The sequence below is a fragment of the Haemaphysalis longicornis genome, unplaced genomic scaffold, assembly GCF_048455015.1.
Source record: "Haemaphysalis longicornis isolate Haplotype H1 unplaced genomic scaffold, Haemaphysalis longicornis Haplotype H1 scaffold_1, whole genome shotgun sequence".
Lineage (NCBI taxonomy): Eukaryota > Metazoa > Arthropoda > Arachnida > Ixodida > Ixodidae > Haemaphysalis > Haemaphysalis longicornis.
In genome coordinates this window covers 132077452-132090534 of record NW_027526203.1, presented here as the reverse complement: position 1 = coordinate 132090534, position 13083 = coordinate 132077452, and the positions used below count along the sequence as shown (strand labels likewise).

The 13083-nt window shown below is 48.7% G+C and overlaps 1 protein-coding gene across 1 annotated transcript; it reads right to left on the bottom strand.

Moving 5' to 3' along the window:
- Nucleotides 1-9209: 9209 nt before the first annotated feature.
- LOC144165965 (uncharacterized) lies at nucleotides 9210-11350 on the bottom strand. The gene is made up of 2 exons (XM_077695643.1): nucleotides 10808-11350; nucleotides 9210-9372 (listed from the first exon to the last, which is right to left on the bottom strand). The coding sequence occupies exons 1-2, from the start codon at nucleotides 11159-11161 to the stop codon at nucleotides 9250-9252; spliced, it is 477 nt and encodes a 158-aa protein (XP_077551769.1). The 5' UTR covers nucleotides 11162-11350; the 3' UTR covers nucleotides 9210-9249.
- Between the last annotated feature and the right edge of the window lie 1733 nt (nucleotides 11351-13083).

Genomic DNA, 13083 nt, shown 5'->3' with positions numbered 1-13083 from the left:
CTTTGAAATTTCGTGTCAGTACTCCTTTAAGCGGGTGCATTAGCCCTTCTCACGCCCGATTCCTGGCCAATCCCCCACGTGGGTATGTGCCATGTCAGCGGCCAGGCAGCGCGCGCCCATCTCCCCCCGTTGCTAGGGAAGACGAGGAGCGCGCGCACCCGCAGCTGTTGCTATGCGGACTACGGCGGCGGACGATTCAGGCTCGCTTAAGAAGTGCATTCGCACTTAAAACTGAAAGAAACCAAGTACGCGTGGTTCAGACTATGCTTAATGAATCCGTTGATTGCTCTGGAATGCACAGAACACTAAAAGAGACAGGCCAATAGTATTGTCGTTTCAATGAGTGGGTACATACTTGAGAACATCTAAAAACGCTGCAGAAACGCGAAGGATCAAAACACGAAGAGATATATGTTGCTCCATGTGTCTTTCCGCTTCCACGCTTTGCAATCCTTGCAAAAACAGGAAGCGAAAAAAGAACGATAAAACTGATTTTATCACACGCAGCAAAAATTCATTGTTACGAAGGGAGACCAAAGAGCGTGGTCCAGCGTACAAAAATTTATTTTTTCGCGCTGCGATGTGGAGCACACGGAGGAAACAGAATATTGCCACGTAGCCAAGAACGATGCAAAGCTTTTCTGAACGCAGCGAGCTAGCGAGCTCCTGTTCTACAGAAGACTGGAATGAAACACAAACGTCGAAGAAGCAGTCCGCAGTGTGACGTGCGCAGATAAACGTCAATAAAGTGAGTTGCGCGGCGTTTGCTATGCATGCATTACTCTCGGAACGTTATTAATTTCAGATCCATGGAAATGGGATCGAGAACATTGTCGAAGAAACAAAAAATCAAGTTGGCGACAAGGTGGCACCCTTTTCATATAAACAATATTGCCCGACGGGACGTACGACAAAAAGAGCAAGCGGGCGCTCCGGTTGAAACGCCAGATAAGAAACCGGACTCGGCCACGCGCGGTTACAAAACAAACAAGACGAACCCTAAGGGATAATTCGCGGAAATATGAAAAGTAAAAGCACAAGGACGTCCCAAAGCTTTTTTACACGTGAGCCTGAGCGCAAGGTAATACAAGTTTGCAAACGGGTAATGAAGCACCGCTACAACCTGATTGATATGACAAAAATCCGGCTTTAAGTTAGCCTTGTCCAATTCTAGGTCCACGATGCTCTCAAAAGGGTACATTGCTTTTTTCATTCTCACACACAGTGCATTTCCACGCACTGTCACACACTTATAATCGAAGCTGAAATCTCCAGTTTCTTGCCTTGGAATGGCGCGCCTCCATTTCTCTCGCAGCTCCCCGTCGCTCGGTCAACAAAACAAGGAAACATTTTCTGTGGTATCGTTGTTCAAGGAACGACATCCCGGGACGCAGCACATGTTAGGCATCGTCGTTGCACTACTTAAGTCGCATCACAAGAGCGCGAGATGCACGTTACATTTTTTTTTTCGCACAAAACAAACACAACTCGCCGCGGCTATGCCGTTCCAGCCAGCGCAACGCCGCCCGAGGAGTGACCTCAGTGAGAGGGTCGCGCCACCGCGCGGCGGCCAAACGCAGCATATGAAGCTCTCCCATTGAGTTACGGAGCAGTTTCGTGACCAGTAAAGCATTGAAGGACTGCCCATTGTCACCATGACCAGCCTGAAAGCTGTACTCCGTGCTGCGTAGGCGGAGGCCTGCCTGTCATTTGCCGTTCACGGGTTCCACAGCTATTTCAGCTCCACCTGTCTTTGTCGTGGCCAACCCCCTGAGAGGGAATGGGGCCAGTCCGAAATCATCCGGAAACCGAGACACTGCTTCATGAAACCAGCCTGCCAGATACGCGGTGCGGCAGGGGAATGTTGCCGAGGGTGGCCTGAGCTCTTCAGCGTTCAAAGCAGACCCGTGTCCCTCGAAAGCCGTGCTTTCTGGCATTGGTGCAGGGTCAGTGCTTCCTGGGTTCGAGTCAAGCCCCTGCCACTGTTTCTTTTATTTTTACAAAATGGAGAGCACGTGGAATTTTCTGGTCACAGAGAGAGAGAGAGTTGTTGTGAACAGGCGGACTTGGCCATGCAGGGACGGCCGGCTATGCCGCTGCTGACAACGCCGGGTGCTCGTCCTGTGGGGACCATAGTGATTTCGCATTGAAATGGTGACGCTGATAATAGAGAGTTGTAGCATACACCACGCTAGCGGCGACGAGTACAGGGATTCCACGGCGCATGCGCGCGCGAGCACGGCGAGGGGGGCCGCCAGTCCCTGGAACGAATACACGCATGCGCCCTTGTTCCGAAACGGGAGGAACGTCCCCGGAACGAATGCGCGCATGCGCAGTCGGGTCCCGTTACCTGCCGCTGCTAGCGTAGAGTACGATACCCACTATGCTAAAGTCGTTTAGCATTCACCATAAAACGCTGACGTAATTAATAGATCTTGAGGATAGACTAGGTGTCCTATTATTTTTTTTTTTGCGGCAGGTGTAGTGAATATGTTAGACACTCTTAAAAAAAGGTCGGGGCATTTACTAAATACTTGTCCCTGTATACACTAGGTACTCAGTAACTGCAGGTAGTAAATTTAGCACTAGTCAGGGTTACTAACTGAAGCAGGAAGTAAGTACCACTACCTCCACAAGTAAAGTCCTAGCGATAACACCCTTCTTAGCTACATGCGTTTACTAACTGGCCATGCATAACCTAGTCACAAGCACGACCTGAATCTAGTGTATACTACTTCCTACACCCAGTTAATTTTATAACCATGCAGTTGGTAGTGGCAGAGCCTACCTACAAAACCGAAAGGTAGTAAGGTTCGTAAGGAGTTAGTAAATACGGCCGTTACTACCTTTTTACGACCTTTTTTATTAAGAGTGACCCTCCACGGTGGCTCAGTGGCTATAGCGTCGTGGTGCTGTGCCTAAGGACGCGTGTTCGATCGCGACTACGGCGGCCGTTTTTCTGGTGGAGGAGAAACACGAAAACACCCTTGTGCCGAAATTTCGGCGTATGTTAAAGTTCCCCAGGTGGTCGAAACAACACAAGAGCCCTCCACTATATGGGAGCGCTGCCCCCAGGTATAACATCAGCATCAAAATATTTGAAAATTTAGTGCATCTCTTCGCCCCTAAATTCTCGCTGGATATTTTTTGAAAGACGTTGGGGCATTAATGATGATGTTCGGAAAATAGTACTTTGTTCTAGAATTTTGGTTTATGAGGGGGGGGGGGGGTATGAAAATTATTTCTGGTGCATTTTACGTTTTAGGCAATGCAACGAGAAATCCCCCCTTTTTTAGGGGCGAAGCCCCTTACGGGCTCCGGCTTTCGGCGTCTCATGTTGTCGTCGTCTCAAGTCGTCGTAGTATCATGTAGACACGGGAATAAAACACCGGACACCCGTTTTCCAACCCCTCGCTCTAGAACGTTTCATCTCCGTGGGAAGACCACTATAAAAGAACACACCGGGACACGTTTTCCAACGCCTCGCGCTAGAGCACTTCGCGCTTCAAAGACACGAGACCTACAGCAAAGCTGTATACCTCTACCCCCCAACATTTTCATCTCCGTGGACAAAAACGACAAGGCGCCAAGTATATACTTTTACGCTGCATGTTTCTCCCGTCCCCAGGTGTCAAGTTAGTTTCATCTCTGTGGGCAGAAACGCCAAGTCGCGAAGGATACTGCATGCTTCGCCCCTCCTAAGGTTTCACGTTAGTGGAGATGGCCCGGGATTTTTTTTTTTAACTGAAGGTATCAAGAATAAATATACATGACAACGGTTCCCGGAACATCGCAGCAGTGGCATGATGACAGTGCGATTTTTCGGTTGGAGACGAGGACATGCTACAGCAGGGCAAATCACCATTTGCGTACTTCACGAGGTGTACGAGTGGTGCATGTGTTCGCGGGATAGCAGGGCAAGCACGTCGGAGACGATGGCTTGTCCGCCCACAGCCTCTTCGCGCGGCCTCGCCTGCACCTAGTCCTTGGAGGGCTGGCTGCTTGCGAGCACCACCGCCCAATACTTCCCGAAAGTGGAAATGAAATACGATACGGACCAGCATATCACAATGGTGGCAAAGGCTTACGGTATCCACGGAAGCCACAGATTCTTTGAACGACTAATCCGCAATGTCGGAAGCAAAATAGCGTCGTATAGGCTGTTTCTTTTTGTTTCCGTATTCGCAAGCAGCTGGATGACTATTTCTCGAATGACGGGCAATGCATTAAGCGGCTCCTAATTCCCACGAATAGACCCGCTGCGGTGGCTTTTCTTGGTATAACTGGGCACCAGCGTTACCCGGGGCTAGCCCTCAAATTGCGTACCATCTCCTCTGCTGTTGTGACTTGAAATCCATGAGAGCTCGCGTTCCCCGATCCAGTGCGTCGCGTAGTTTGGAGTCTGCCTCATCCCCGTCGAGGGCGGCAATTGCCACCCCTCCCGTTTCCCTCCCTCCGCACAGCAGACAGTTGGCCCCTCCCGGCAAAAAAAAAAAAAAAAAAAAACGCGTTCCTCCTGTCTTGCCTTTGTAGGCAGTATATACGTGTGAAAGCGGAAGAAAAAGTCCTTCGAGCCGGTCGGGATAGGCAGCTTCCGTACTCGCCGCAGGACGTCACTTTTCGGCCGACCAAGGGGTGGCAGGCGGTACATAGGCGGTGGGAGGGTCTGCTCTACGAGGTCCCAATACAGCTTCCTTGGTTTCACTGGGCAGAGGTATTCCCACGAGAAGCACTCCTGTAAGAGGGCCACCGCCCCCGCCACTTCTCTGTAAAAACCTGTTGCACGGGCACCACCTAGGAGCTCCGCTGTTGTTGCGAGCCAAGGGGCGAGGTGCAACGCGCCTACATTTTGCACTGCCGCCTGGTGGAAGTCATCTCGGTGATCTCGGAAGTACAAAAATCGTTGCACGGTTAGTTTAAGCTCTACATTAACGAGCCCAAGCCCCCCGGCTTCAGCGCTCCAGAAAACGTTGGTGCGGCGCATGGGCTCATACGTGGATCGCCAGACAAAAACAGCGAACAACCGATGTAACTTGGCCACTGAGCCTGCGTCAATGGTCGAGACTCGGGCCGCGTACAAGATGGCTGGGTATACCACGGCGTTGCAGACAAGTGCCCTAGAGAAGAGGGCAATATGTCGCGCTCTCCAGGGTTCCAAGTTCCTTCCAGCAGCTGCCAGTTTCGTCTGCCACGGGGGGGCGGTGGCTGTGCGGTTTTCTAGGTTTACCCCGAGGTAGCGGGTGATGGCCTCCCTCCATCGAACTCCGTAGAGTTGTTGTGGTTTGGTGGGCCATTCCCCTAGCCATGCGCCCTCTGACTTCAAAAGATTGAGTTGGGCCCCCGAGAATCGACAAAATGCCTCAGCCAGTGCGACGACCTCCCCTGCCTGCTCTCTCGAGGAGCACACGAACGCAAAAAAAAAAAAAAAAAAAAAAAACCGCTGCGGTGGCTCAGTGGCCAAGGCGTTGCGCTGCTGAGCACGAGGTCGCGGGTTCGATTCCCGGCCATGGAGGCCGTTTTTTTTTATAGAGGCGAAACGCAAAAACGCCCGTGTGTACGAGATTTCGGCGCACGTTAAAGATCCCCAGGTGGTCAAAATTAATCCGGAGCCCTCCACTACAGCGTGCCTCATCGCCTACGTTGCGTCGGCGCGTTAAGCCGTACAATCAATCAATTCCCACGAATATCTTATCTCTAGTGACTGCGCTTCTTAGGCAGGAAAAGTGATCGCAAATGGGCGGTCGGGCTGCTTACCGCTCTGCTAGTTTACCCAGCGCAAACAGTGCTCCCCGCAACTTGGTTGTACGCTATACAATAAAAGATTTGGTTGATTTTAATTCCTTAGTACCTTAACTGAGCTGACTCTTCTCGCGCCTTTAATTGGCCTTGGATGTTTCGTAACGGTCGGCAAAGCGTCGCATGTGCGCTTGTGTGGAGCTGCTTTGACTTTGTAGATCTTACCAAGCTTGATGCACTATACAAATTAACACGCTAAAGGCATATTCTTCCGGGCACAAATAGTGTCATGGCTTAGTTTCAACCGAGCGAACGAACTGCCACGACCCGCCGGCGGCCGGACGGCTGGCTCTGTCGGAGGGTCAGCGAGCCGCACAGTAGGCGCAATCAAGCCAAGCTGCTCGAGTAAGCGTCATACGAAACGTCATAGAAAATGGGCAAGGAGGATGGAAAGAGGAGCAAAGCACTTTCGCATTGATTTTGATACTAAATAATGTCGCGTAAACGCATCGAGAGTGGTCGAAGCATGGTCTAGGGACTTCAGAGCACAATTTGCGCAAGTAATCCCACAATGTTTACACATACTACTTGAGGAGCACAGTGTCGCTCCAAAGAGTGAGTGGACACAGCAACACCGCTGAGACTATGTCGCCTGATGCTGTCCTTTTTGCGCCGGTGCTTTTTGGGGTTGTTTTTCTTGCTGCGACCTCTGGGATCGGCCCATACATATATCACAGACCTGTGTACAAAGCGCATTTCCTTTTGCTTTCTTACGTCTTTGTCCACGCTTCGACATGGACCACGAAAGCTGCGTATCTACAACGCGTGGATACATTGTACGGCGCAGCTAGTTCGAGCCACGTTAACGTCAGCGAGGGACCACATGACAGTATGACATGCAGCTATACATAAAGAACGGCAACGGGGGGCATCCTTCTTCGGTGGACACGGCAACACCGCCGTGGCTATATGCAGTGTGGAGACCGAAAATACGGCTTTCATTGTGATGACCTTTGCATAGAGGCGTTACCGTGTCCACAAACGTTGGGTATTTGTGCAAGTGAAGCTTTCTCAGTAGAGTGGCTTCGTCTCAAACCATCACGGGATGTCGAAGGGAAGGTTTCCCAGGGCATATTGGAGATCTGTACTGAAGTCGCAGAAATAAATTGTTGATTGACTGATAGATTGATTGCAGGGGTTAACGCGCCAACGCAACGCAGGCGATGAGGCGCGCCGTGGGGGAGGGCTCCGGATTAATTTTGACCACCTGGGGATCTTTAACGTGCGCCGAAATATGTCGTATACACGGTCGTTTTTGCTTTTCGCCTCCACCAGAAAAGCGGCCGCCGCGGCCGGGAAACGAAATAAATAAATTGTTGCTGAAATTTCTAAAATTCTGAAAAGCAGCTAACCTCGGCGATGGCCATACCAGTTGTTCAGATAAGAGTGGAAAATAATCTAAATTACAGGGAAAAGACGACACTAACACCCAACTTGGTGCATTTAAATGTTGTAAAACAAATTCTGTCGTCAATTTATTAAAATGGGAAAACAATTCGAGGATGTACAAAATTGGTGATGACGCGGCAACATGATCATTTAAGGAATAAAAGATGCAGCACTACACACCAAGGAAGTCTAGTAAGAAAGGTTAATGACGATGTGTTTGAAAACATGTTTTCAAACACATCGTCATTAACCATTAAATAGAAAGCAGAAACTGATCTCTAGTGAAAGAAGTTATCGGTTAGGTAAGAGGATCGCAGGAACGAATCGATAAAACTTCGGGGGAAAATGCCCGGAAAGCTTGCACTCACGCGCAATACTTGAATGACGAAGCTGTTGTAGTTGAGCATTGCCGGACGCATAGTTAAGTTTAAGGATCATTGCCTCCTCGCGTCATTGCTTGGGTCCACATGTGCAAGGTCGGATCTTCGTAGACGTTGTCGGTCTCGTTCTTTAGCACGCCGAGCCTCTCGAAGCACGGCCTCTTCCTCGTCCGTGCGAACTATTCGCGGCCAGCCCATGTCCAGAACGAGGGGCATACGCTATGACGTGTCTTTCTCGTTTCGAGCAAGTGAGCGCATGCGCCTAGCGGCACCGGACGAACGTTGAGGGGCGTACGCTATGTCGTGTCTTTCTCGTTCCGAGCAAGTGTCGCCATGATTACGGCGAACGCTTGGGCTTTTTTTTTTTTTTGCCAAAGCCACCTCGCGACTCGGGGACTCGGCGGTCCACGCGACGCATGCGCTCACGAGCGTTCGGCCTTTTCTCGATCCTCGGGTTTTTTGCCAGTTTTTTTTTTCGCTAAAGCCACTGCGCGTGCCGGGGGTACTCGGCGGTCGCTGCGAGGCACGCCCTCAACAGCACTCGGCATTTTCTTGGAATATTTTTCTGCGACGGCGAACTTACGGCCAGTAACAGCAGCCCCGCTGTTAAAGTGCAAAATGTTTAACTATGTGAAAGTAAAAAAAAAAAAAAAACCGCTCAGCATGCTGGAACATTTCTTATAAGAGTGGCTACTGCTCGTGTCGGAAAACCATTTGGAACTCGACAGCAGAGGAAGCCAAGGTGTCATGGGATTTTGACAAGATAATAGTTAACAGTTAGCTCTACGCCTGCGATGAAGTAAGCGGTCGCCATTACGGGTACCCGGCTTCTGTACTTCGTTCGGATTCGGATAATGACCACAACGTAAGATATTCTTTTAGGTGAGAACACAGCAGCCCAAACAGGTGTAAAATATCTGTTATAGGTCCAATAATGTTGGTGGCGCCGCGCGTACACCTTCGATTGAAAGGTCAAATGGCGGACAATAACTTCGCAGAGTCCTGGACACCACGCGATGGCTGTACTTACGACCGCCCGAAGCGAAGTGGTACTCAGGCACCACCACCATGCCAAGAGCAATGTTATTAGTGTGAACTCACCTCATACAACGTGAGCTCAACGCGCGAGGGCGGAGGCCACAAGGTAAACCCTGGCTTGCAAGATCTTGCAACCGTCTATGCAAGCTACAACAAAAAAAGCAGCTATTTGTGTGGTATAGAAGAATGAAGGACTTTCACGTCTACACAGAAAGGCTTCTGCTACTGTTATTCTTCAGATAAGTAATGACGTCACAGGAGCTCTCCATGAGAAACGAATCTACCTTTGCTGGATAAGAATTTTGTTGGTTACGACCTTTCGTGATCAGCAGCGCCTTGCTCTGTTTACTCGTCGTGTGTTAGAATGCATGACAGAATTGCGGACAATTGCACCTCCGTATGACTTAATCCCGACGGCCGATTCGCTGTTTCTCCTTTTCAGTGGCCAACCCTACGAGCCATAAGCACCGTGGGATGGAACTTTGCCATGATTACGTGAGAACAGATATGGGGTAAAAGTGCGCTGTCGTCGCGCACGGAAAGCGTTTCGTGCATGTGGCGAATAGGCGCCTAAGAGGCCGCGAGAAAATTCGAGATATAACCATCGATGGCACTTTTATTCATGGTTACACCAGAACAGTTTGGTTCACGGAGACAGCGGTGGCCGTTTAAGTCGTTGGTATGACCTCCGCCTTAGCGAGCGTCTGACAAAGATGGGGAAGCTCTTCCTTGGGCCCTGGTTCTGAGAACGCTGGCCGTGGCAGCTTGGCTGGAAAACGAGGAGAAACAATGTATCCGTTACTCACCGAATGCGTTCATACAACACCGTATGGGAGCAAAAAAGCCCATGGAAATGAATGCGGCGAGGTATGAGAAGCACTAAACCTTTGGACGAGTAAACTTGAAATACAGTTATTTAGGCATAAATCAAGTATATACTCAAGATGACTTTGACTGAATGAACCACTTATGAGTTGCGTTCAACGAATAGGTCATGCAAGCAAAACAGCTTGATTCATTTGAACTTATTGTAAACAAATCCTTTTGCCTAGCCTTTCAAAGGTCTTACACACTCATTCAAATGGTCCAGTTGGTTGCTGGAGAACCGAGATATATTTAGCACTCCAGTAAAGACGACGCCAAAATGAAGAGACCGCAGTAGTCAGGTCTGGCCTTAGTTCTGTGTCGTCGCGCCTTTTCCGTCTCGTCGTTACTGCGCAGCTAAAATGTGTCCTTGTGTCTTAAAAATATATTTAAAAAAAAATCAGCCTTGATGATTTCTGCCCTTTCATTAAACACCCATGCTTTCTGATAGAGGCGAAAAGCGAAAACGTCCGAGCATTCGAGATTTCGACACGTTAAATATCCCAGGGAGTTCCAAATAACCCGGAGCCCTCCACTACGGCGTGCCTCATCGCCTGAGTAGTGTCGGCGCGTTAAACGTCACAATCAATCAATCAATCAATCAATCAATCAATCAATCAATCAATCAATCAATCAATCAATCAATCAATCAATCAATCAATCAATCAATCAATCAATCAATCAATCAATCAATCAATCACCCCATGCTCTCCTTTTCACCAACCTGCTGTATTATTGTATTGCACGTTCCGAGCACTATCCCGCGAACTAAACCATGATGCCTGATACAGATAGCCACTTTTGTGTGAATGTATTATTGTATTGCACGTTCCGAGCACTATCCCGCGAACTAAGCCATGACGCCTGATCCAAATAGCCACTTTAGTGTGAATACTATGACGGTCCCCTAGGTTTTGGGTGAATGCATCAAATCAGCATTAGGACAGGCAAAGCAAAGCTGGAACCGCTGTCACTCGGTGGCACGCCACACCGTTAACCGTGGTCAATTATTTCGTGCCATGGCACCGATCCGTTAGCGAACTATAGCCGTTGTGGTAGGCATTAGACTGCCCTGTTCCAGCCCTGATTTGAAAGCCTACTCTACCACGAGGAGTCAAGCTTGCGCAGGACGAGGAGGCAGCCATGCCGCGTGAACTGACCATCCTATGCATCACCGTTTCGAGTAATGGTTTTAATTAAACAGCTGCGGGAACTTTTTGGCGTTTCGCACTGTTGTTCCGCGCACATTATGAGACCACAAAGGTCACTTTTGCCCCTAACGATTTAAGAGAAAGGTGCTATCATATTTAGCGGCCACAAAATAGACGCAACTCACGTACCGTCCACAGATCTCCGGCCACATATGTCGATGAGTGCTCCAGATCCACGACGCCGTGCCCTGCCACGCGCTTGAAGATCTCTGCCAACTTCTCTTTGAATCCGGTGTTCGCTGCCGAAGACGTGTCAACGGGAAATTGGCGAGTGAAGTTTGTTTCCGGCTGCGCCAAAGGAAGCAACTTCCGTTTCGGTCGAGGCGGATTTGCCTGCGCTGTCGCTGAGCGTGGGTCGCTACTCGGATCGGTGGCACATTGGGGGTCAGGAATGCTGGTGGTTGAAGAAACGTTGCGGGCCTTTTCCAGCTTCTCTTCTTGAAACAGGCGTCTTCGCGTCTTCTCGCCGCAGGTGGGGGCCATTGCCTTGTAATTCACGCCGCCGTGAAGCGCCCTGAAGTGCTTCGCGTGCGGCTGACTTTGGGCAGCAGTTCTCAGTTCTGTAGAGCGTACCCAGTTGACGGTACTAACGGGTGTGCGGTACCAAAAGGGTTCCCTCCCCCCCTTCTCCCCGTCAACCAGATAATGAGCGATTGATAACAAACACGAGCCTGTTATCGTTTCTGCATGTGCAGCTCTTTTAACAACGGTCGGGGGAGAGGATGAGAGCGCAAATCTCTTTCTAATGCAGTCTTCCTAAATGCGGCGTCAGCTACACAGACGGCTATTGATACGATTTGAACAAGTGAGTGAGGGCAATATTTGTTGTGGTACATGCCAAGTTGTCCTTTTAAAAGGACAAGAAGAGGGGAACGCACCCCACTAAAAATGTTTATTTATTTGTTTATTCAAAATACCTTACAGGCCCAGCATGGCATTGGGTAAGGGGGGCAAAAAGAGCAGTAAACAAAAAAATAACAAGAGAAGTTATACAAAAACTAGATATATAATACAGCAACACGTCAGTGAAACAAGAGAGAAGGAACATGATAACAGTTAGCAAGAGTGGCAAGAAAATAAGAACAAGCAATAATAACATCTAGTGTGGTAGCCGCAACCGCAAAAAAAAAAAAAAAGAAAGAAAAAGGAAAACATCATGGTGCTAACAGAAAGGAATGCCAGCGTTCCTGTTTGGTGGTTTTACATGGAAAAGTGCTTGTGCAGGTGATTGCGGAATGATTCTGGGTTAGTCAACGATACGATATTATCAGGCAGATCGTTCCAGAACCGGATAGCACGTGGGAGAGCAGATGAATTGAAAGAGTTTGTGGTGCCGTAGATTCTGGTGAAGCTGCGTTGATTAAATAATCTGCGTGATGTGGAAAGAGGGGTTGCAGTGGGAGGGTCTGGCACGATTAATGTATTTGTGAAACATGCATAGAAGCGCGATTTGCCGTCGGATATGCAATGGTTCTAGTGAAAGATTATGTTTTATTTTTGTTATGCTTGAACTGAAGTCATATGATTTGGATATAAACCGGGCTGCGCGATTTTGTACGGCTTCTAGATTGTCAACTAAATAATTTTGATAGGGGGACCAAACTGAGGACGTGAACTCTAGTTGTGGTAATACAAATGTTTTATAGGCTATAGTTGACGAATGTTAGACGGAGAAGCATGCAAATTTCAGCGTAAGTATCCTAATGATCGTGAGGCTTTAGCACATATGGCGTTAATGTGGGTGGACCATGAAATATTTGCCGTTAGGAGCACGCCTAGGTATTTATATGTTAGTGCCTCAGAAACTAAATGGTTGTTCAGGAAATACGAAAAGTTAGAGTTAGTGTGTTTTCGGCTAAAGGATATTTTCTGGCATTTAGTTAAGTTTAAAGACATTTGCCATGTGTTGCACCAATCGCAGATAAGGTTTAGGTCTTTTTGAAGCGTTACGTGGTCGGTGGGGTCATTTATTTTCCGATAAATGATGCAGTCGTCAGCAAACAGGCGCATGAAAGATGTGACGCGTGAAGGCAAATCATTAATAAATATTAAGAAGAGTAGGGGACCGAGAACGCTGCCTTGAGGCACACCCGAAGTGACTGGGGACAGCGGTGAGGTATAATCATTCACTACCGTGACCTGTTCCCGCATAAAAAGAAAGTTACGAAGCCAAGATAATGTTAAAGAATCTAGTCGAAGGCCGGACAATTTAGATATTAAACGGCAATGGGGGACACGATCAAAAGCTTTAGAAAAATCAAGAAAAATACAGTCAGTTTGCAAGTTATTGTCCATGTTATTGTGCAAGTCAGTGGTAAATTCAAATAACTGCGTGTCACAAGAAAAAAATCGCGCCAATCCACCCCGTGAATGTGGTTGGAAAGCGAAGCTGTAAACGGCACCCA